Source organism: Xyrauchen texanus, chromosome 26 (assembly GCF_025860055.1).
Source record: "Xyrauchen texanus isolate HMW12.3.18 chromosome 26, RBS_HiC_50CHRs, whole genome shotgun sequence".
Taxonomy (NCBI): Eukaryota; Metazoa; Chordata; class Actinopteri; order Cypriniformes; family Catostomidae; genus Xyrauchen; species Xyrauchen texanus.
The window spans coordinates 10,015,163-10,039,120 of NC_068301.1; the positions used below are offsets into that span (position 1 = coordinate 10,015,163).

Consider the following 23,958-nt stretch of genomic DNA (forward strand, 5'->3'; position numbering starts at 1 on the left):
AAATTATCATATTGGTCTTGTCTGACAATATTATTTTTCCTTTTAGACCATATGCAGAATCATGAAGATTCTTGTAGTTATTGTTATTGCAGCATTCTCAGGTGAGTATTCACTAATCTCAATAATTCAGTCATTTTTTAATGAAAGGCAACATTTGTGTGTTTTTATAATTGAAATAGAGGTCTGCTTCTGATAAACACCAACCCAAAACTGTTTTTTTTTTATAAGTTAAACTGTTAGTTATATTTTTTTTATTCAATATTTTAATTGTGGTCAATTTAATAGGTTGTCGTGCCAGTATGATGTGGCAGGACCAAGCAGAGCCTAGTATGGACCTGGTGAAAAATGCATTCTGGAATTATGTTGCTCAAGCAACCCTCACTGCTGAGGACACATTGCAAATGATCAGAAATTCTGAACTGGGACAAGAATTCAAGTAAGCAAACAGTACATTTGAAAATAAACTGCTTATTCAATGCATTATGAAACTGTAAAGAACACAAACATCTCTCTCACTTTCTCTTTAGTGACAGGATCTCTAAAAGCACAGATGCATTTAACAAATACACACTGGCCATTCATGGTCAAGTAACACCTCTTACACAGGAGCTGCTGACCAAACTTTCCCGGGAGGCAGATGAATTGAAACTGTCTCTAGAACAGGAAATTACATCTGTGGAGTCCCAGCTTAAGCCTTATATTGAGGAGGTTAGAGATGATATTCAGCAGCAGGTTGAGCAACTGAAGAAAGATGTGGCCCCATATGCTGAGACCCTGAACTCTGAAGCCCTGAAATCTACACTTCTCAAGGGAGCTGAGGAGCTAAAGGCAAGTATGGAGAGAAGTTTGATGGAGCTGGGCCCCAAAACAGAGGAGCTGAAGCAGAAAATGGACCAACACCTCCAGAACTTTCAGATGAATATGGCTCCATTAGCCCAAAGCTTCCAGAGTCAGCTGGCCCAGAGAAGCCAGGAGATTCAGAAGAATATTACTCCCTATACAGAGGAGCTGATAAGCAAACTGGATCCAAATGCCCAGGAGCTGAAGGGCCAACTAACATCTCTCTGGGAGTCATTTGCAAAGAACAAACAGTAATAAGTCTTTTAAGGCTTTAGAGACTTTTTGGAAATGCAAAAGGACACTTCACTACTTTAAGTGCTATAATATTAATAATACTGGCCTTGCTTTGGCTTGTTGGCCATGCGCCACCGTTTATAGTTTCACCAAATAGTTTCTTTTTCATGTATGTTTTTCAACAAAAAAAAAGCAATATAAAATAAAACAATGTTTGATGTCAATCCAAAATGTTTATACATATATTATTACAGAGAATATAAAGTCACAATCATACGGTTAACTATAATATATGGTCCTAGGCAAGACTACAATATCTGAGTTGAGTTATAATTTTCCAAAACATGCCACAGATGGAGTGAACAAGGAGTGGTAATCAGAATTAAGCCCTGATTATTTAATCTTCCTCAGCCATTGAACCCCATAGCAGCACCCCCAGACAACCCTCTAAAAGTGCCATCTCAGTTCAAAGTTTGACTTTTCTTTTACTTATAACTTTTGAACCATTTGGCCTATGGTGTTTGAAACCAGTATGTTCAATGTATGTTGTATTGATTGTGCAATATTGTAAAATATAGACTACCACTGACATTTTTCCGCTATTCATACAAATCTTGTTGAAGTCAACAAAAAACAGAAAGTCAGGTTAGCATCTCAGCAATGCTTTTGTCCTACGGACCAAGCATCACAAAAGTTATTTTTATAATGGTAACAAACTTTTGCCCTTGTGTTGGGGCTTTTGAATTGCATTCCTCGAGGGCCATATCCTACCAAGCTTACTTCCAACCCTTCTCTTACAAACCTGACTATATTTCTCAATTATAAGAAATGGTTTATACTCAAATGGTTAAGGTGTACTTAATTTAGGTTGGAACTGCATACTTCAGGACATGGCCTTCTTCAAATGGAATTGAACAGCTTCTTTAAGTTGATCATGCCTACAATGTTTAAACTCTCTTTTCAGAGTATACTATTTTTGCAGTTTGCTGATTCACAATTTGGTAGGTATCTTTGGCCATGTTCACAGTTGTTCATGTTGGTGTGGCAGAGTAGGTAAAGCTGTTGGAAAGGCTGCTTGAAAGGTTGCATGTTTGAACCCTATCCAACCTAGTCTTAAAATTTTACTTTGAACACTTTGCACTTTTGCTTATTGAATATTGGCTCCATAATGTTGTCCTTACTTTTAGAAACCTTGTTTGTATGTAAACATTCCAAAGCACTCACTAAAATGTTCCTTCAAATACATTGGAAAAATATACAGTTAGCCTATAACAAAATCCATACACTACAAGAAAATGTTAAAAAGGGACAAAAGGACATGTAGATTGAATTTAACTGCCATTGTCCCACTAGTTTGCCCAGCAATAGTCATCATGTTTCTAGATTAAAAAAACATGAGAATAACTGCACTAAACATTATGTTGAAGACCCCATCGTAACTCAATCATGACAAAAATCAATATGTTTGGTTTCTAGGTTTAAAGTCCTTTTCTGATTGCAACTACAGTTCCAGAAGACCAGCCTCCCTGCAATATAAACCCAAAAGTGTTGGGACAAATGTAAATTTTATTGTGGTTCTGTAGGGATGCCCTCAGATTTCTAGTACTCGTATAATAATCGCAGAGATTAAACGCAGAGATTAAATGCTTCTCATCTGACTGAAGCCTGGCCAAGCCTGCCTTCTTGGGTAGGTTATGTTAAAATGAAAGTATAGGACCAACTAGCCTGCTTTCTTAGGCTGGTTCAGCTAAAGTGTGGGTCTTGGACTATTGGTGCATTTTATAAAGTAAAAGGCCTGTGCTAGCTGAATTAATGTGGGCACGTGGTTAAAGATTTGGCAGTGTATGAGAAGAACACACCCATTATATGATCAACTGAGATTGATCTCTCACAGCTCCAGAGTGGGCTCAAGCAGGTTCCATCGAGATTTGAACTCAGATTGCTAGATTCAAAGTCCAGAGAGCTATCCAATACAGTATGTAACCACTCATGTTTGCCTGTTCTGAGACACCTTGAAGGACACAATGAGCTGCATAGACTTAAGCTAAGTGCACATTACACAAAGGCAGTCAAATAGACTCTGCAGAACAAAAATATGCTTTTCCCAATCAACGTGGGCATGTATAGACCAGGATGGGCATTTTCAACCACTTTACATGATTTACCAACTACATTGAGATTCCCTGCTTTCACAGAATAGTTTAAAAACACCCTTCCTGGTTTAAAAATGGCCATAGATTAGGAAATACCCATTATTATTCAGCAGAGACCAATACTTCCATTTGAATGCTAAAATTAGCATTTGAATTTTAGATGTGTGCCAAGCACTGATGAGTTCAGAATGATCAAATTCTTGGGCAAAAACAGATGCAATATGTGGTGTCTCGAGACATGTTTTAAAGGTTAAATTTCCTTTTAAATAGACACAGTGGCAAAAAAAGGCATAGTTGCGGCACGACATGGTGTGTTGCATTCAAAGTGAATGGCCCCCAGATGTGGTCTTTGGCAGTTGTTTTTTGACTATGCCTTGCAAAATCAGCTGCATAAGCATCATGTACAAACATACACCTGTATTAAATGAAAAACACTGCCTTTACTGGCGGTATTATAAAGCTTGAGTCTGTGGTAGTATTGCACTGGTATAGGCTACTGTGCACTACCCTTACAAAAATTGAGAGTTCATGGAAAATTTGCTACTCAATATTTTCACTTGCAAATTAGCTTGTGATTTGGCACAAATGTTTGCAGCTCTTCACCGGTAGTGGTGAACCTGCAGCAACCTTTGGCAACAATGGACAAATTTGACTTTCAGATTTTTTGCACTTTTGATAACAGCCAGATATTTTCTTTGCAATAAAAAAATCGCTTCAACGCAGCTGATTTGTTTATATTGATTTGTTGCACCCTCTTGTGGGCATTGTAGACGACATCTGAAGGATTGTGTGTATTTTTAACTCTTTAGTCAGATGCCATTAAAATGTGACTGCCCTTGTATCATAGCTATGTTTGTCAAGGTTCATCAATCCTACAATGGTTGGGTTATCCTGAGGGGGGGTTCTGTGAGACCACATTTGTTTGGATGTTCCTAGGACATTCCTGGCGTTCACACTTACAGTGTTGTCCCTAGGCAGTCTCCTGTATGTTTAGATAAAACATTTGCTCAGGTATAAATGTCTGTAATGCAAAAATAACTTTGGGTTAAGATTCAGAAGAGCAATACTACACAATTGTCATCAATAATCTATTTTCCCCATGAGCAATTGGTTTTGCTTACTCTGAACAACTCTAGGTGAGCCACCTGATATCTGGTCAGCAAAATACAAGAAGATCTAAGAGTTGACTTAAAAATTTTCCCTCTTCCTGAAATAATGGCTTTAAAATTAAAATATAATTAGAATTTTAGTAATTTCCAGGATTTGAACCCTGGACCTCTCACACCCAAGACAAGGATCATCCCCCTAGAGCAACAAGCCTAACTTATTGATGGGTTCTGCTAAAATGTGGGTCTTGAACTATTGGTGCAGTATACAAATTTAAAAGCCTTTACAAGCCAAAGTGTCCTCCAAGTTTTTCCTTTTTGTTGCACTTGGCTAAATGCAGAGGTTTGCATTGTACGGCAAAAAAACCACCCATTACATGCTCAACTGAGACCTCACCACTCCAGAGTTTGCTTGAGAAGTTTCAGTGGACACTTGGACTCAGATTCAATGTCCACAACACTTACCGTTACACTGTGGGCCCACTGGAGTTGGCGCAGGATTACTAACACATTGAGCTGGAAAGAATGGTTCATTGCATAAAACTTTGGCTCTAACATTTCTAAAATTACTAGGCTCTTCATGGATTAGAACCTTGGACGTTTTGCACCTGAAGTGAGAATCATACCCCTAGACCAATGAGCCTGAATTAATTAGGGCATTCTGCTTAAATTTTGTTCTTAGACTATTGGAGCAGTATACAAATTGAACGGCCTTTGTGTTCTCTCATTTTCGTTGCACTTGGCAAAAGGCAGAGGTTTGCAGTGTACAAAAAAAAAAAAAAAATCCCATTACATGCTCAACTGAGACCTCACAACTCCAGAGTTTGCTAAATATGTCTCTACCAATATTTAAATTTATGGCTGGATTCAAAGTCTAAATGCTAGCCATTACACCATGGAAGCACATGAGTTTGGTTCCTTAATGCAACACCATGCACATGTTCTAAAAGAGGGAGTTGTCCTTCTAAATGCTCTTGGCTAAAGGCAGAGGGTTGGCAATGTATGGCATAAACACAACCATAATATGGTCAGCTGAGACCAAACAGTTTATAAATCAGATTGCAGGATTAAAAATCCAGACTGCTAACCATTACGCCATAGAACCACTAGTGTTTGGCACTTTGTTGCAAGACATTGCAGGATTCCACATGCACAATTGGCTGCAAAGTCTTATTTGTTGTATAACTTTTTGCCTCTTATATTCTAATTTCGCTGGGTACCTCAGACATATGAACCCGGGACCTTTTACACCCAAAGCAATAATCATACCCCTAGATCAATGAGCCTGGCTCCTTTGGCGGGTTCTGCTAAAGTATGGGTCTTGGACTATTGTCGCATTATAGAAACTGCCTTCACTAGTTGAATCGATGCCCATGTTCTCCAAGAGGGACTTTTTCCTTTTATTTGCACTGGGTTAAAGGTAGAGGTTTGGCGATGTACTGCAAGAAGCCATCCATTATATGATCAAGTGAGACTGATCCTTCACAGCTCAAGAGTGGGCCAAAGCAAGTTCCTCTGAGATATGAACTCAGCTCATTGGATTAGAATCCGGAGCTCTTGTACTTCTAATAAAAATGTTTTAAAGAAATTGATTATTTTTCCATTAACTGATTGAAATGAAAATAGCAGCCTTATCATTGCTGTCTGGCACAAAGTCTGTGCAGGTAAGGAATGCTCAAGATAAGATACTTCAGTCTCTCTTGTGTTACAGATGATAGTAGTTTGCTGACATGTTTTATTTTATCCAGGGCTGGTTACTTTACAATACATTGACATAAATGTAAAATATATACTGTATATTAATGTAGAAAATAGAAACCAATGATAGGTAGACACGTGAATATATAACCAAAATATATTAATATAAAAATCTATCCTCCATTTTAAGGGGAGTCATTGTAGGGATGCTAATACTGGAGTAATGTGGTCAAACTTTCCAGACCCTGTAAGGAGCCTAGTGGCCACATTCTGGAACAGCTGTAAATGGGACAAAGCAGGTTGAGGCAGTCCGGAATCCAATGAGTTGCATTAATCTAACCATGATGATATTAGTGAGTGAATCACAATTTCTAGATCTGATTTAGAGATAAAGTGTTTTACTTTTGCACTTGATCTCAGAAGGGAAAAGCTTCTCTTAACAACAGCACTGATCTGTCTATTTTAAAGTAGCAATGAGTCCAAGATCACTCCAAGGCTCCTTGCATGATCTTGCACATTTAATTATATATATATATATATAAATTATATATTGTATATACACATTTCTACACTTGTTTCTGCACATTTCGTCTTATGTGAACAGTGATTAGTGCAGAGTGACAAACTAAAACTAGTTAAATAGTTAAAATGTTAAGTTTTGATCCTTGAATCATGTCTGCTGTGTCCTCAAGGTACATGCCTTAAGGTAAGGTGCCTTTTTAGTAACATATTATACACAAAGTCGCAACAGTGATGTGATATTAACTTATTTACTCTTGATCAATTGCGAATACATCAAAGGAAAATGTATTGACGAGTGCAATCACCAAATCCCTTTTTATTGTTTGGATAATTTTTTTTCCATTATATGATAATTCTGCTTCCTACCTAAATTGTTAAACTTGTTTTCATAGTCAAATATATTTGTTTTGTTCTCCTGCACCTAGACACCTCTGCAAACACTCACACTTTTAGATCAATGAGCTACTTTTCAACAAACCACTTTTAAAAGGACAATATTTTAATAATGCCACATTCTGTCCTTTTGTAACCTCAATTATGTAACGTGGAATGAAATACTGCAATAAAAATGTGAACAGCAAAGCACCTGAAGAGAAGAACTTTGGACATAGACTGCCAGTTCATCTCATAATCATAATTATATTATGACCGTTAATATCATTTGACTAAGATCCAAGTCATATAAATACCAGTTTTTTAAAACACTCATTACTGAACACATCGCAAGCCCTGTCTGGTAACTAGCTTTTATCTCATTCAGACTGTTTTTGTTATTGTTGTTTTAACCTCTGTGGAACTTTCCTCAGAGAACTTTGTGGAACTGGATCGATCTCAACTACTGAGTCTTCTGTTCTGTGCAGGTGTACTGTCTAAAAACCAACATGAAGTTTGTGGCTGTAATCCTTGCACTCTCAATCATTTCAGGTAAGACTAAGCTCATGAAAAATGCACATCTTCACAATTTGTTCACAAAACTGTTTGTTCACCTCATACATCAAAGACTGGCTTTAATAAATGTGTTTTAAAATAAATTATCTTTGGCATTATAATAGTTTGATAACTGAGTTTGCACATATGCTGGTAACTTGTATATCTTGGACGGATCATTTGAACAGACTGCATGATTGTTTTCATTGAGACCTTGATGGCACAGGTGATGTACGTAAAAAATCTAGATCGGAAAATCAACATTTACAAAGATGCCATATGCTAAAACACACGTGCGTTGCATGCTGACTTTGCAGGTTGCCATGGGAACTTCTTGTTCCAGGATGAACCGAAGAGCCGTTGGGAGGAGGCAGTGGATCGGTTCTGGAACCATGTGTCTGATCTGACCTCTAGGGCTGAGGAGATGAGGGATAACATCAAAGAATCCCAGCTCGGCAGAGAATTAGAGTGCGTAACGCTACCAAACATCAGAGTATAGCAACCATTTCACCGTAATCTAGTCTGTTCAAGCGCACAACACTATTTGCCGATATACAACGATGTGAGAAAACATGACTTAAGCTTTAAAAAGAAAATGACAGACAAGATATACTACACCATAATGGAAATTGACTTTCACTGTCAAGAAAGCTGATTTATGATACGTTATAACTTCTTTGCAGCACACTGATCTCGGACACCATGATGGAGCTGCAAATGTACGGCGATGATGTGAAGTCCAAATTGGGCCCCTATGCACAGGACACTGCCCAAAGACTTAATGAAGATCTGCAACTGCTGGCCAGTAAGCTTCGCACACACATGGAGGATGCTAAGGAACGTGCCACTGATTACACCAAGGAGCTCCAGACCATGGTGGAACAGAACGCTGATGACGTCAAGAACAGGGTCAACAATTATGTCCGGAAACTAAAAAAACGTTTAAACAAGGACACACAAGAGATCAACAAGTAAGTCTAAGTGACTAGTTGTATTGTTTGTAATGTTTTTAATCTCAACTAGATTATATATTTTCTTATGTATGTTATTGTTTAATATTCATAAATCATAATTGTTAAATATACCTCTGAATTTTTTTTTATTGGCTTGCAGTTTTTAAATGATCATTAAGTAAATAAATATTAATTATCTTAAATAATATACAGTATTTTAATAAATAAATATTGATGTAACTTATTTATAGAAAATGTTTTATAAAAAAAACAACAGCAACACACATTTAAATGTGTAATTATACTCAAGTCATGTCTGAAAATTTCTAATTTGAAAGAATTTATCTGTTTTTTACCTGCTCTAAAGAAAAATGGAAACATACTTTGAGGAAGTTCGCTCTCGTGCTGCTCAGAGTGTAGAGGAGGTGAAGGATCGTCTTGAACCTTATTTTACTGTAATGCGTCAGCGTGCTGAAGAGAGGTTTACAGCTCTGGGAGAACTGATGAAGAGCCAAGGTGAAGGACTTAAAGAGAAATTGGATTCACAAATGCAGGACCTCAGAATGCAGGCTGAGAAGACCACAGAGAATCTGCGTACCACTCTTCAGGAAAAGACAGAGGAGCTACAAAATTGGTTTCAGCCCTATATCTCTAAAATCCAGGAGCAAATGCAGTCTATATGGGAGACATTTAATACAAGTGCATAAGCATGAGGTACCAAACCAAGAGTATGACTTTCCAGCATACATTTGCTCACAGAAATAAATGTATTAGAAATGTAAACGTAAAGAGTGGAATGTATAACTACCCATCTAAGATATACAATATAAAGCTCAATAAAAACAGCATGTACAAATAAGTATGAGTACCCTGTTTATTAACCCTGTATTAATATGTTTATAACATACATACTGACAATGTATATTACAACACATTATTTTTGTGTGTGTAGTAAAACCTGAAATCACCTATATGTGGAGATCAGCCAACAGTCACAAAACAGCCTAATAAAAATGCTAAACCATGTCTTAAAGGAATATTCCAGGTTCAATACAAATTAAGCTATATCGACAGCATATATGGCATAATGTTGAAGTGAACGGGGCCTATTTTTGGAGGGTTTATAAGCAGTGCGAAGCTTATATATTTTTTAAAGCACTTACATTAGCCTAATAATTCTGTTAAAGGTTCGCAGTGTAATGTCATCATGGCAACAAGGTTGTAAAATTGGACATGCCTCTAACCAGAAAAGGTTAGCAAGCAATAAAAGCATGTTAACATGTATATTGTTTATGACTTGTGGCTATACTTTTGAAACAGCGAGAATTTTAACATTTACAGATTGACCCCATTTGCTTCCATTGTGACTCACTGTATCCGAGGCAGCGGTGGCACCCCCGGTCAACAACTTTGGGGGTGTGCTGATGCAGGTTTTGCCCAGGGCGCCAAACAAGCAAGAACCGCTACTGACTGAACCTGAAATATTCCTATAAATGGGTTATGTGGAGGTTAGATAAAGTCATGGGGGTAGAACATGTCATTAGATCAGTATATAAACAACAGTAGATACTAGAATGTCCCCACCATCAATTAAAAAAACAATGTGTGTGTGTGTGTGTGTGTACGGGTTTAACCACCATTGGATAGTAAAACCTGAGATCACCTACATTGTGGGGCCCAGGCCGCGGTCCCAAAGAGGGAAATGGCTTAGTAAACAGGCTAAACAATAAATTTTTTGAGAATGTAAAAATGCAAAAAGGTTTCTGTGAGGGTTCGGTTTATGGGTAGGGTTAGGGGATATAAACTATCATCAGATCAGTAAAAAAAATCCATAGAAGTCTTTGGAAAGTCCCAACTATGATATAAAACAAAACGTGTTTGTGTCTGTACAACAAATCAAGACAATACACCAATATTGGTATAAAATATCATAGCTAACTTTTTTTTTATGTGTCTGCGTATTAGAGTCTTTTTCCCCATTTCCAAGATTATTGTAGGCGATCACACACTCCCATTTGCCACCTCCCAGACAAAACCTCTCGCTCTTCCGGTCTTTTACGGATGTTGTGTTTGGATACATCACAGGACCCCACAACAGACCACCACGAGGAATACAAACGGTGTTATTAAACACAAAAAAAGCATCGAACGATACTTTTGGTGATACTGAAATGTAGCTCTGATATTAACAGTCCTAGCAGTCAAAGGTAAATGACCGCGCGCAAAGGATTAATCGGTAAGTGCACGAGCCCAACGCGATTCCTTCGCGCGGCTTGACGAGAAATCCTAGCTATTTTTCTTCTTTCTACAAAATGGCCTACCTAGACTGCTGTAAGATTTTGTTTATCGAGCAAAGGTTTGCCGATATTTCTAACAGGGCGTACAAATAAACCAAGTTGGCTACGATGTTCATTTAAATATAATAAGGTTTAGTTTATGAATTAGCATGCAGCTAGCGAAGCGTCAAGTGAGACTCTGCCCGACATTAACAACAAACACGCTTTCTGTAACTACACCCAATACTGCGATAGTACTCTCAATAAAGGGCCCTTTTCTATTATCCGTGTACTAGTAGTTTAGTAAACACCATTTGGAAATGTTTTATTTTATTTCCTTGTTTAGTGGCATTCATTAGCATTTATCCTATCCAAATGAAAAGGATGAACAGTTTGTTTAGAAAATATACATGAAAAGCATCATGAAAAAATATGTTATACGGTGAGGCATTATTTTATTTTGCACTCACTAGCAAAGTCATCACATGAGGAATTTTGTTGGTATGCATATTTAGTCCTGGTCTACATTTCTGTCAGTTCATTTGTATTCTTCAGTGTTTGTTAATCCTTTATACCCAAGACCACATGAACTGGACATTTTTACAGGTAGTTGATATCAACAAATATATACTCAAGAAGCATAACTGTATTGGCTTAATTTTATAAAGAATTAATTTGTCTGGTTGCAATTGACACTGCTTGGTGTCAATAATTTGGATGTCCGCTATTTTCTTACTCCATGTTATTGAGCTACTATGATGATAGGACATGAATGAATGAATGCTCATTCATGTTTTTGCAACTACCTGTGCATGCAAGTACCCAAGTTTTTTCCCCAAGTAAAATCAGCATATCAGCTATTTTGGGGCTTGGACACTTAAAGATTTCTAAAACTTTTGAGAATATTCCCATGCAAGTGCACATATGGAGACTTTTGTCAAAATTAAAGGATATCAACACACCTCTTGCATCAGTAAAGACATTTCCATCTGTTAAACCATGATTTGTTTTGTATTGTCGCTCAACTGTTGAGTCGATGGCCTTTGTTACCTGTCATTTTTCCACACAAGTGTCATGGAAAGCATTTTGATGATTTATATTCTTAAGTTTCTTTTAGTTGAACACTGCCATGATTTATGCTGCCTTCACGTGCTATTTGAAGTATCGTTAGTGATTGTGAGTAAACTCCAAAAGAGTCAAATTATCGACACTAACTCAGGAATCTACTCTTTTGTTTGACTCCGTAACTTTACGAACAGGAAGTTGAGATTGGCTAAAATAAATGAATTAGTGTTCTTAAGAACCAATCACATACTCTACAAATACCTGCTGGTTAGTGGGACACTCATTCATCATGTGTGTTTGAGTGAGAGATAATGTGCTTGCGTGCAAAAGAGAGAGAAAGGGTGTGTGACAGTTCTTAAATTCTTCGGTATTTGTGTAGTATTACATCAATGCATGGGGCAGTGTTTGGAGAAGTGGATTCTTCCAATTTGTCTAGATTCTATTTGACAATTAAAGGAGCAATATGTAACATTGAAATCAAGCATTTAAATTAAAAAATATTGGAGAGAGTTGTCACCCTCACCCCCTCCTCCCCAGACTCTAAGCTCACACTGGACACGCAACAGGAACGAGCAAAGTGACAATGGTAAGCAATGAGCCTTACACTGTAAGTTGATCAGCTAATGTATGCTTTTGCAAAGTTTTAAATATTTGCAAATGATAAACCAGCTCATGTGGATTTTTTTATAACTCTGTCAATGTTACCTAGATGTATTGCTGGCTTCCATGTCTGCAGCGGGCTGTGTTTGCCCAGCAACTTGTTTCAAATCTGGCAACCCGGGGTGTCGAAATACTATTGGGAAATGGGCAGTGGGCGGGACCACACAGGCCAAAACACAAACAGAAATTCCGTCCCAGAACAAACATTTCAAAGTAGAATATACTGGCTGTAGCATTGTTTTTGGCGAAGCCAGTATTTCAACTTAGCATGTTTCCTAAATCTCCGATAACATATGATAATTTGATGCTTTAGTACAGTAAATGTGTCCAACCCAGTCTGTTTCTATTTATATTCCCTCTTAAAATTGGATATGAGCAGCAATATGGAATGACATTGTTAACGGTCATTTTAAACTACAGTTACACAACTCTAAATTAGACACATTTTAACAATAGAAGTGCACTGTTATAATAGCAGGAGTTTGTCTTCATATCATACATTTTAAAAACATTGAGAAAATAAAAACTAAAGTTAGTGTGCGATAAAGACTGCAATCTTCTTTCAGGTTCATTGCCAGAACATATAGAAAAGGAAACACTATTATCTTAAACATATGGGTAAGCTAGTGATATTTTTCAAAGCAATAACCACACCAAAATATCTTAATCCATTTGCTATTTAATCCGTTGAGGTCGAGAATGTTGAGTTCCAAAAGCTGATGTTATTTTTTATTTTTCACCACATTCCATAAAGTGTTTTCATGTACCATTCTGTATGTTCCATTTAAAAACAATGGTTCAAATTAATTATTTTCTTTGATTATGTCTCCATACTACACTTATTGAAGTGAATCAAGCAAAAATTTGCATGATTTGTATTTCCATTGGCATGAAAGCCATGTAGAGCTTCTCCCGTCCCACTAACAGTTAGGTTTATGATTTGGGTAGAAGAAACTGACCAGGAGTTACAGAAAAACATCAAATTACAAAGCAGCATTTGGACACAGTAAGCACTGGATTGGCTGAGCTATATACAAGTGAAAATGAATGATGATTTTCATTTGATAGATTTTCCAATCATGCCTGACAAGCATGACAGCCCTACATTTTGACACAATCCTGATTAAATGGCTGGAGTCGGGAATCAGATTCGGCTCCAAAAAACTTAAAATCAAACAACCCTAATTATCGTAAATATGAGTTTTCCACTCGAAGTTGCACAACAACGACCCCTCAAGTCGTAATTACTACTGGGAAACTCTGTAAAATATTGATACTCGAGTTTCCGAGACAGGAGGAGTTGTAAATGTTCAACATGGTGGAGGAGACTACGGTTTCTGTAATGAATGACAGGTTTTATAAATTTTTCTAAATACAATTAATTGTTAGCTCTTACCATTTGGTCATATTAATTTATGTACATCAGCAACCATTTGATGCATGTTGTACATTTTTGCACCGTAAAAATAGCAAGCAGAGCAATATTTTTTATAGTGTCAAAATAAAAGTTTCTCAAGAAATAAGAACAAATGTTTTTTTCCAGCAACAAAGCACTTGAACGTGGCGTAATTGTAATTACCACTTCAGAAGTGGGAAGTAGGATAATTCCAATAGCACATGAAGGCAGTGAAAAATGGAGCTAGTATTTGAAGGCACAGCATTCAAGTAATACACTGTCCATACAGAAGAGAAAAGGCAGGAGGAATCACAATTTTTGAGATTTAGGTTTGGAAAATAAGGTAGATGCAACTCTTAGCATCATAGGTGCATAATTTAGTTGAATATCAAAGGGAACCAAATTAATGCCAAATAACAGAAAATGCTCTTCATTTTGGTAAAAAAAAATGTCCTAAGATTTAGGCAAAATTTTATGTAATTTACTTAATTTAACTTTAAGTTTTTACTACCACAAACAAGAGAACAAAATAAAACAATACTATAAAATAATGCTCAGATTGCAATGTTAGGATTATGTTGTAAAGTAATAATAATAATAATAATAATAATAATAATAGAATTCCATTGAATTCTTAATTTACATCCATTAACAAATATGCTCCTTTAGAAAAATGTACCGCTTCATCTGGTGGCTTGTATCGTGCTTTACCTTTTTTCCCTCCCCTTTATCTCCCAATTTGGAGTGTCCAATTCCCAATGTGCTATAAGTTCTCATGTTGGCGTAGTGACTCGCCTCAATCCGGGTTGCAGTGGATGAATCTCATCTGCCTCACCGCGTCTTATCACGTAGACATTGCGTGTGTGGAGGCTTCACGGCATCCACGCACAACTCGCCATGTGCCTCACCGAGAAAGAACATGAGGAGGTTACCCCATGTGACTCTAACCTCCATAGCAACCGTGCCAATTTTGTTGCTTAGGCTGGAGCACGCCCTGGGCTGAAGCACTCAGCACACCCTGGGATTCGAACTAGCCAACTCCAGGGGTGGTAGCCAGCGTTGTGTTAATTCGTGTTTTGCTTTTAGGAAGCTTAAAATCTTTGAGGTAAATTGTGTGATGTCTGTTATTTAAAATAAAAAGAATTGCAAATATATATATATATATATATATATATATATATATATATATATATTCTAAATACTTCCCCTATCTGTTGTTAATTGAACAAACAGATAGTCCTGCCCCAAAATTCATGCCAGGTTGAGTCAATAATTGTTTTCCTACCATTAAGCCGAACAGCTCTTAGTACGGTGAGGAACGGTTCCAGTAGCATTTCTACTTGAGCATGGTTCGGCATGACACGATTACAAACCATTCTCAGCCCGGATTTATCGTTATGGTAAGCTTGCCGTGCTTAATCAGGCTCAACTGAGCTGGTGGAATGGCTTTAGTATGTGGCGACTCATGATTGACAATTTGCCAAACACCATGGTAACTCATTTGTTTCTAGGTAGCTTGCAAAGTTTGGTATGGTGAGGTAAACATTTTATAAAAATAAAATAATAGTGTATGTTTGGTGTATCTTCATTATTTTATGATGATTGTTTAATTTAGTAAAAAAAAAAAAATCTACATTCCTTTTTCTTCCGGGAGGTAGATTATGCTAGCTAACTCATTAAAAAGCATGTCATTATATTACTTGTATAATATTTTATACAAGTAATATAATGACATGGGGGGACAATAAACATAACAATTCTCAAGAGCAATTTTTGAAGGGGACACCAAGGTTTTTTTGTTGTTGCCCTGTTTGCATTTGTATTATTTTATTTCTTAAACAATTATTTTAAGAATATATCATTATATTATTTACAATACACATATTTTAATGATATTTTAGGGGGGGGACAACCCTCAGATGGGGGTCCTGACCCCTCGACCCCCCCGCGATTTCCGCCTATGATTGTGGTAGTCTGGGAATGTCATTTGGTACAGACATGAATAACTTAGAGACTAGCAATGTTCAAATGTTCAAAGTTGAACATTTTTCAACTCTCGCCGACCAGAAAAAAACACCAAGCGTGCAGTGCTAAGCGTGGAATAGACGCTCAGCGCCTCATCATGCTGCTGGCTTTTTTAAATATGCGGCACTCACATTGTAAACAATTGAAAAAAAATAGGCTGGCCTCAGGAAAAAAACACTTTGGTGGACACATGGCCTAAGTTTTATAGCACCACAGAGGAACAATGATAAAAGTTGAGGAAATCAACCTACAAATGGCTTATAGTTGTCACTGTATATTAAACTAGGATAAGAAAATGTATTTTAACATCAGAAAAGCTTTGTGTATTGATGAAGTTCAGTGTTTTTTCTAACCATGGTTACTTAAACTTAACTATAGATAACTAATTATTTATTTTTTAATTTTTCCTTACAGCCATTGTATAAGAGTTGTACATTTTAATTCAGAGTTTTCATCAACTATTCGGATACCATGGATGGCAAGTTTCCACCATGGAAATGGCATGGAAACCATAGGAACAAGGTTCCCTATAATACACCAGGGGAAGGCCAGGAGGTATGTTACAGTAATTATTTTCCTTCAAATTGTGATAAAGTAGGGACTGTGGGGAATTATGGAGAAAGAACAGAACGGTTCCCTCACAGCACCTGGCCACAAACACAGTCACAGGTAGGTGGTATATCAACTGGAATGCTAGTAGCAGAAATATTTGGTTGCATCCAGCCCCCTCACCTCTAAACTAATACCTTTTCCTTCTTTATTTGTAGGGGCATGACATGATAGGAGGCGACATTGCTGCTGGAGAATCCATACCACCACTGTCATCTTGTATGAGTGGTGCTTTTAAGGCTTTGCTACCAGATTATCATGGACCTCCCTCAGCAATGACAACACACTCTGTTAGATATTCCTATTCTCTTGATAATCGTTGTCTTCTCAAAAGTGGCTCTGAAGAGGATTATGGTGAAAACATAGCAGTGGAGAGAAGGGATAAAAGTGATTTTTTGAAAGAGCCTTTAGGAGAGACATCAGCTAGTGTCACACATTTGTACCCTCCCAGGTGTTCTCAATATGCACCACAAGAAAAGGTAAATGACCTCTAAACACTGAATGCAAGTGCAAAAACAATGTAACTTGTCAATGTCACTTGGTAGTCAATATATGTATGTCTTTTCACAGGACCAAGAATTGGACCCAGGAAACCCCCCTATTTGGACATCTGTGATCAAAGATGCTCTAGAGATGAGTAATGGAATGGAAATGGAACAGAGTTTATCCGTGGATGTCTGTGCCCCCCTAGTGGACTTAAATCCTGTTTATAAAACACCTCAAACTGATGAAAAAATTACATTAAAGAAGTACTGTCAGATAGACTCCAAACCAAAGGAGAAACTGGATGGGCAAGAAATTAAAGGAGAACAGGATTCCTTTGTTGCAATGTTGTCAGATGGCGTAAGCAAACAGCAAGATGTTCTGGAAATGGTAGGTTTTGAAATATATATATTAGGGCTGTCGATTTAACGCGTTAATTCAGTGCGATTAATTTGAACAAAAAATAACGCGTTAAAAAACCCCTCAATTAATCGCACCATAATAAGGAAGATTCCTGAGAAATGCAAACATGTAGTACCACCTGTTTACTCCAGAGGGCAGTAAGTACGTGCTGTATGTGCAAAGCACAGTTTATACAGTGAAGAAAACACTTCAGTAGGAAGAACAACGCAAACGTATGTTACATTCTTGCGTTCAAAACACTTGAAGGAGCGCAAATGCGAACTAAGGGATCTCGAGATGTGTTTAAAGTTGGAGTATTAAACTATATTTAACTTGAAACAGTGAACTAAACATTTTATGTTTATGACACAATGCATCCCGAGACACTACACAAGCATGACTGACGCAGGTGTATATTGACGGGTCCTTAAACAAGCCCTCATAATAAATCTCCAACTGATTGACAAATTCACTTGCTGTGAACCGTATCCCAATGATTGTCTTATGATCAATAATATGGTAGTAAACAATACATTGTATTCTAAAGCCGCTTTTTGTATTGTCTTATCAATGATTAACTCTTCTGCTACAAGAATGTAATGCATTTTAATTATCTGAATATTTTTTATTATATATATATATCATTTTTAAATATTTAAAGATAACTATGTATAATTATATATTGATATAAATATTGATAGTCTTTATATATTGAATTATTGTTATATGAGGGGCTTTCTCATCAAATATTTGTATATGCGATTAATTAATCGGGACACCATGTAATTAATTTGATAAAAAAATGTAATCGATTGACAGGCCTAATATATATATAAATTGATTTTTATAAAACAGCATGTAAAATAAATATTGTTGTCTTAAGCAATCAAAGTTTAAAACAATTATTTAATGTCACCTCTATATTTGCCCAGGGGAAAAATCAGGAGCAAGATATCTTTGCTTATGGATCATCTACAAGAAAAGAGGAACTTGGACTGACTGATATCAGAATACCTGAGCCAGTTGCATTAACAGGATTTAACAAGAGTTCATACGTTCCTTTTCCTTCATCAAAAGGTAATATGAAATGTGAAGGGTTTTCAGGCATTCCTTTGGTCAAGCAGTCTGTTGAACACACCCTCTTGAGAACAGAAAAAGTAGATGGGCTGTCATGCAAAGATGACAGCTCTAGAAAAACTTTGGACAACTGCATGAATGTAAATAATGAAACCTTCTCTGAAAGTTCATCTGTATATGGTCTTCATCCTCTTAATCTTCAAGAGGACATTCTCCAAGAGGTTACAGATGGAAAAACTGTAGTTAATTTCCAGACTCATCCCTTAAATGTGCAAGATGAGAGGGTAAAGCAAATTAATTTGCCTTTTTCTGACACTACACTTATCAAACCACATTCATCATGTCTACCCACCTCCCAGTACTTCATCAGTGAACTGGAAAATCAAGTGCATAATCTTGTACCGTCTCAAGACTCAGACAGCATTTTAAATATGGCTGTGGTTGAATGTGAAAATTCAAAACTCCGACTTACAAGTGAAGAACAGACTCTTGAAAGGAGTCTGTCTGTGCCAGAAGAGCTTGAAAATGAGGCATCCATTAACACTGAAAATGCTGAAATCAGTCTAAAGGTCAAAGCAAAATGTATCCCTGCAATTGTTTCCTTTCCAATTCAGAACTCTTCTTCAGTCGCAGAGGTAGTTCAAGACTTACCTGTTGTTGTCGACAAAATGCACACTGATCACAAATGCAAGGATTCCCAAATAGAACAAGAGGAAAATTCAAAAAATGAGGCGACGGCATTGTCCTTACCTCCTGTGTCTACTGATAGTAGGACATATCACCCATATATAGAAGTCAAAAGCTCTGAAAATAGTGAAAATACCTTTCTTAGCAATACTGCAGAAATCAGTGATCTTCCAAGTTCTGAGAATGTACAGGCAGCTTTACCTTCCCCCAGCTCAAGGATTGGTTGCTCCACTCAACATAACCCACAGAACGCATTTACAAAGCACAGGAATCTAAGAAAAAGAAAAAGTTCAGAGACTGAGGAATTAATTGGACATAAATCCACTACAATAGGTGAGTGTTCTGTGTATGGATCAGAAATATCAGATAGTGCTGTGAAACCTGGCACAACTGGATGTGAAGTAGCTAATCAAAACTGTACCTTGGCTGATCATGACAGCACTGCATTGAAAGAGAAGGACCTAATTAAAAATGATGTAATCCCACAGAGTAGAAGAAAACTCCCTAAGAAAAGGAAAATTATGTCAGTGGGACATGAAAATGTTATAAGTTGTCATGCAGAGTCATTTGATGGTACTAAATCACCATGTGATTCACAAATGCATATTTCACAATATGAGCAACTTGAGGATAAGGCAGATAAGACAGAGACCTCACAAAAACTAGACCATAGCTTCTCTGATGAAAAAGTCACATCGGGTATCAGACAAAATGATGTTTTTGATAATAAGGCTAAAAAGTCTGTCAGAAAACCTGCTTCCAGAAAGAAAAATAGAATTACAAAATTATGTTTAAAAGCAAAAAACTCAGCTTCTCAGAGCAGTCAAAATCTGTCCCAAAGCATTGTCTTGTCCCCAGAAGAAGATTATTCATCACATGTCAGTAACACTGCCCTGGGCGCTGTGAAGGCAGTGAATAATGCAGCACAGAGTGCATCTGTAAACCAACAGGCCATCTCTATTTTAGAGACCAGTATTGGTGAATGCAGCCCAGAAAAGTCACAGAAAGTAAGACGCAAGAAAACTTTGCAAACAAAAAATCAGCCTCGGAAAACCGTACAAGGCAAATGTGATTCAAAAAATCAGCCTCCGATAAACAGACAAGGCAAATGTGATTCAACACAAACATCCAACATCTGCCAAACTGAATCACAGCTTGAGGATGTTCCCAAAACAATTTCAAAACTTGTGGAAGACTTAGTGGGCCACAATGTAAAGAAGCATAAGAAGACGAGAAGACCAAAGGTAAGGGCTTCTAGAGACAACAATGATAAGTCTGCAACTACTCTGCTGGCTAATAAGTCTTTACCAGATTCTGTTTCAACCTCAGTGACTGACTCTTCAAACATTCTAAGCCCTCAGAATAATCCAAAGAAAGCAAGACAAAAGAAAAAAGATGTAAATAAGGCAGAAAATACACTCAAAGTCTTCCCAACAATGTTCCAACAAGAGGATATTCCCTCACCATTATCAAAATCTAGAGGAAACATGGTGGGGTCCAATAGAAAAAGGAAAGAAAAAGCAAAAATACCTGTGATAAAGACTACTAGAAAGGATCTAAATGATGACTGTGATACTGCCCTTATACCAACTTCAACTGCTAATCTAAAGCACGAAGATTTTTCTGTAACTGAAGTTGAGTCTCCATTTGTTCTGACCACAAAAAAACAATCACGGAAAAATAAATTGTTAGGTATTCAAGATGAGGCAGTACATATACCTGAAGTTGGCCAAAAAATTTCTCAGCCAGATGTTTTGACTCTGCTATCAGAATCAGATGCCAGCATTGTGTCACCAAGTAGAAGAAGAATCAGAACACGAAAAACACTTGCCAAAAAAGTTTCTAATATCACAGTAAGCGAGAGCTATGAAGCGGTTCATTTGATTGAACCAATTTCTTCAGCAAATGGGAATCCATTTGATACTGTGTCAGCTAAAGAAACAGACTCTTCAGATGTTCTCAGCCAAAAGAACACAGAAAAGACATCAAGTAAAAGAAAAAAAAAAGATAAACATATTACAGAACAAATGTCCACTACTAGCCAGACTTTTTCACAACAGGAAGATGTTACTGCAATACCGTCAAAATCTAAAACTAGAAACAAAATAAGTGACATTCACCTAAATGATAATTTGGTTGAAGAAACATCTTTATCAGCCACTGTAAAACAGGGAAATTCTATTTCACCATTAATGATGGACTCTTCAAGCAGTGTCAAACTAAGCAGCACGCTGAAAAAGTCAAGAAAAAAGACCAAACCTGCGAAAAAGGCAATTAGGCAGCGTGTGAAGAATAACCATCCTACTGCTCCTTTGGACATGCAGACTTCTACAACCTCTCCGAAGCAAGCAGAAAGTGTTTCAACTATTTTTACACACACACCAAAAAAATATAATAAAAAGAAAATGTCTGATATTCAAGGTGAAGCAGTACATATACCTGTAGTTGACCAAACAATGCCCCATCAAGAAACTTTGACTCTACATTCAGAATCTGATACCAGCATTTTGCCTCCACTCATAAGAAATTTCAGAATTCCACAAACACTTACTACAAAAGAATCTTCGAACACAGATAGTGATAAATATGAAACTTCTCATTTGAATGAACTTGTTTCTCCAGCTACTGGAAATCCAGCTGATTCTGTGTCAGCCACAGAAACTGATTACTCAGATGTTCTCAGCCAACAGAACTCAGTAAAGACAAAACGATCAACAAAAAAGGCCACTAGACAAAAAACACATGTCAAAAATGTTCAATCAGAGGACCATGCTGAACATCATACGGTTTTGCCAGCACTTTCATGTTTCCCTTCACCAATATCTCTGTGTAAGGATGCAACAGCAGACCCTATTTCTTTCACTGTGGAAGATGTTGCAATCCCACAGAGCTCACTGAAGAAGACAAAGAAAGCACAGGGGAAAAAATTGCTTAAGCAAAAAGGAGAAAATGAGCAAAAAGTAAGAACACCTAAAAAGTTTAGCACCCCTAAAACAGCAAATTTCATAGAGCTGGCTCACAGAGAAGAACAAATATCAGATCTGCCTTCTGTTTTGAGTGAGTTAGCCTCAGAGAAATTTGAAACATTAAAAGCAGACAGCTGTGACCAGAATTGGAAGATTTCTAAGAAATTAAAACAACCTAAGCAAATTGCAGAAACACATGAGATGGCTAGTGTTTCTTTGTCTCAAGAAATGTTGTCTTCTAGAGAATTTGGGAAAACTTGCAAAACAACTGAGATAAAAACGCAATTAGATGAGGCAGGTGTCACGGTTACAAATACAGCCATGCAAGATTTCTGTACATTATCTGATGTTCATTATGTGGAAGGATCACAGTGGCCTAAAGAAGATGGTTACGTGGTTGACCAAAAAGATATTATAATCAAACAGGAGACAATTAAAGATCTCAAAGCCCCAAAAAATAAGAGAATGCAAAAGACAAAGAATCGAAAAACTGGAAAAAAGAAGAGGAAAATGGCAGGCTTGTTAACTCGAAGAGTTAAAGATGAGGAACAAAGAGATATTTTTTCTGATAAAAAAATTGCCTGTGATGTTCAGAACAACCCTCAGACTCAGTTGTCTGATAACTCACCGAATACAGCAGTTATAACAGAAGAAGCTGTGTTGAAGTCAAATGTGTGCATTTCAAGAAAATCAACCCGCATACAAAATATAAATTCAGGCCCAGTGTTTGAAAATTTGTCAACCCAGGTCAATAGCACAGTCTCTTCAGACGTAACTTATAGTCTAACAAGACAACAAGAGACTCTTTCCAGTTCCATGTACAAGGTTGATTGTGAAAGCCAACACACTGGCCATGGAATTTCAATAAGTGTTGAGCAAAAGTCACCAAAACGAGGAAGACGTTCCCCAATTAAAAGTAAGAAACTAAAGTTATCTGTAGCACATTTAGAAGATAACACATCACCTATCCAGATCTCAGATCTTTCTTCATGCCAAGGTAACACCGAAATCTCTGTCAAAGCAGCTGCAACTCCAGTGAAGCAAAAGCAACCACTTATAAAGAGAAAAGCAGTGAAAAAGAAAAATGCAACCGTTACCAAACAATTGGGTGCAGATCCCTCAGAATTCTCTCAGAGTGTTACGGATCAAACCAACAACACTCCTGTACAGAGCATCGTTGCAACTGGATCTAAAAAAGAGAAGAATTTTAAGAGACCAACAAGAAACCTTGAGTTAACATCTTTGAGAGAATCCAGCAGAGCATCCAGACGGAACAGTGGCACAGACCAAGATTTTCAAACAACTGACATAACTCACCTTCCTCAAATTTCCACAAAAGTGTTCAAGAAAGTAGTGTTGAAAACTTCATTGACTGTCCCAGACATCACGTCTGAGACAGTGAAGAAACGAAAGCTCTTAGACAAAGACGTTGTGTCGGCAGCAACGGAGACTTTTCAGAATAAGGCGACAGTGGTTGGATTGCAAAACATACCTGAAGAATTGAATGATGAAAAATATGGTCAAAAAAGACAAAAAATTAAAGAGCCATGGTTTGCTGATCCAGTAACCAAACATGGTCAGCTTCAAAGGCTAAAAACAGAATCCAAAAATAACAATAAAACAGAACAAATTCATCTGGATACAAACATCAAAGCATATAATGAGCTGAAATGTACTCAAGAAGCAGATACAGAACTGAGTGTGGAAATGTCAGGGGAAAAATTACTTGATCACTTACCTAAGACTAGTGCTAAAAAGGTTGATGTACTTCAACCCTCTAAAGCACGGAAAGCTGATGGCCTTGTTGCAGTATATAACAAGCAAATGGGATCCCAGCCTATAGAAAAAATAAAAAAACCTCTCACATGCAAATACTGTG

The 23,958-nt window shown here is 37.1% G+C and overlaps 1 protein-coding gene across 1 annotated transcript; it reads left to right on the top strand.

Moving 5' to 3' along the window:
* The first annotated feature begins 61 nt into the window (after positions 1-61).
* On the top strand, positions 62-9,271 carry LOC127619467 (apolipoprotein Eb-like). Its single transcript, XM_052092317.1, has 7 exons — positions 62-101; positions 286-436; positions 528-1,077; positions 7,414-7,477; positions 7,798-7,948; positions 8,164-8,451; positions 8,801-9,271. The coding sequence occupies exons 1-7, from the start codon at positions 62-64 to the stop codon at positions 9,138-9,140; spliced, it is 1,584 nt and encodes a 527-aa protein (XP_051948277.1). The 3' UTR covers positions 9,141-9,271.
* Positions 9,272-23,958: the final 14,687 nt, after the last annotated feature.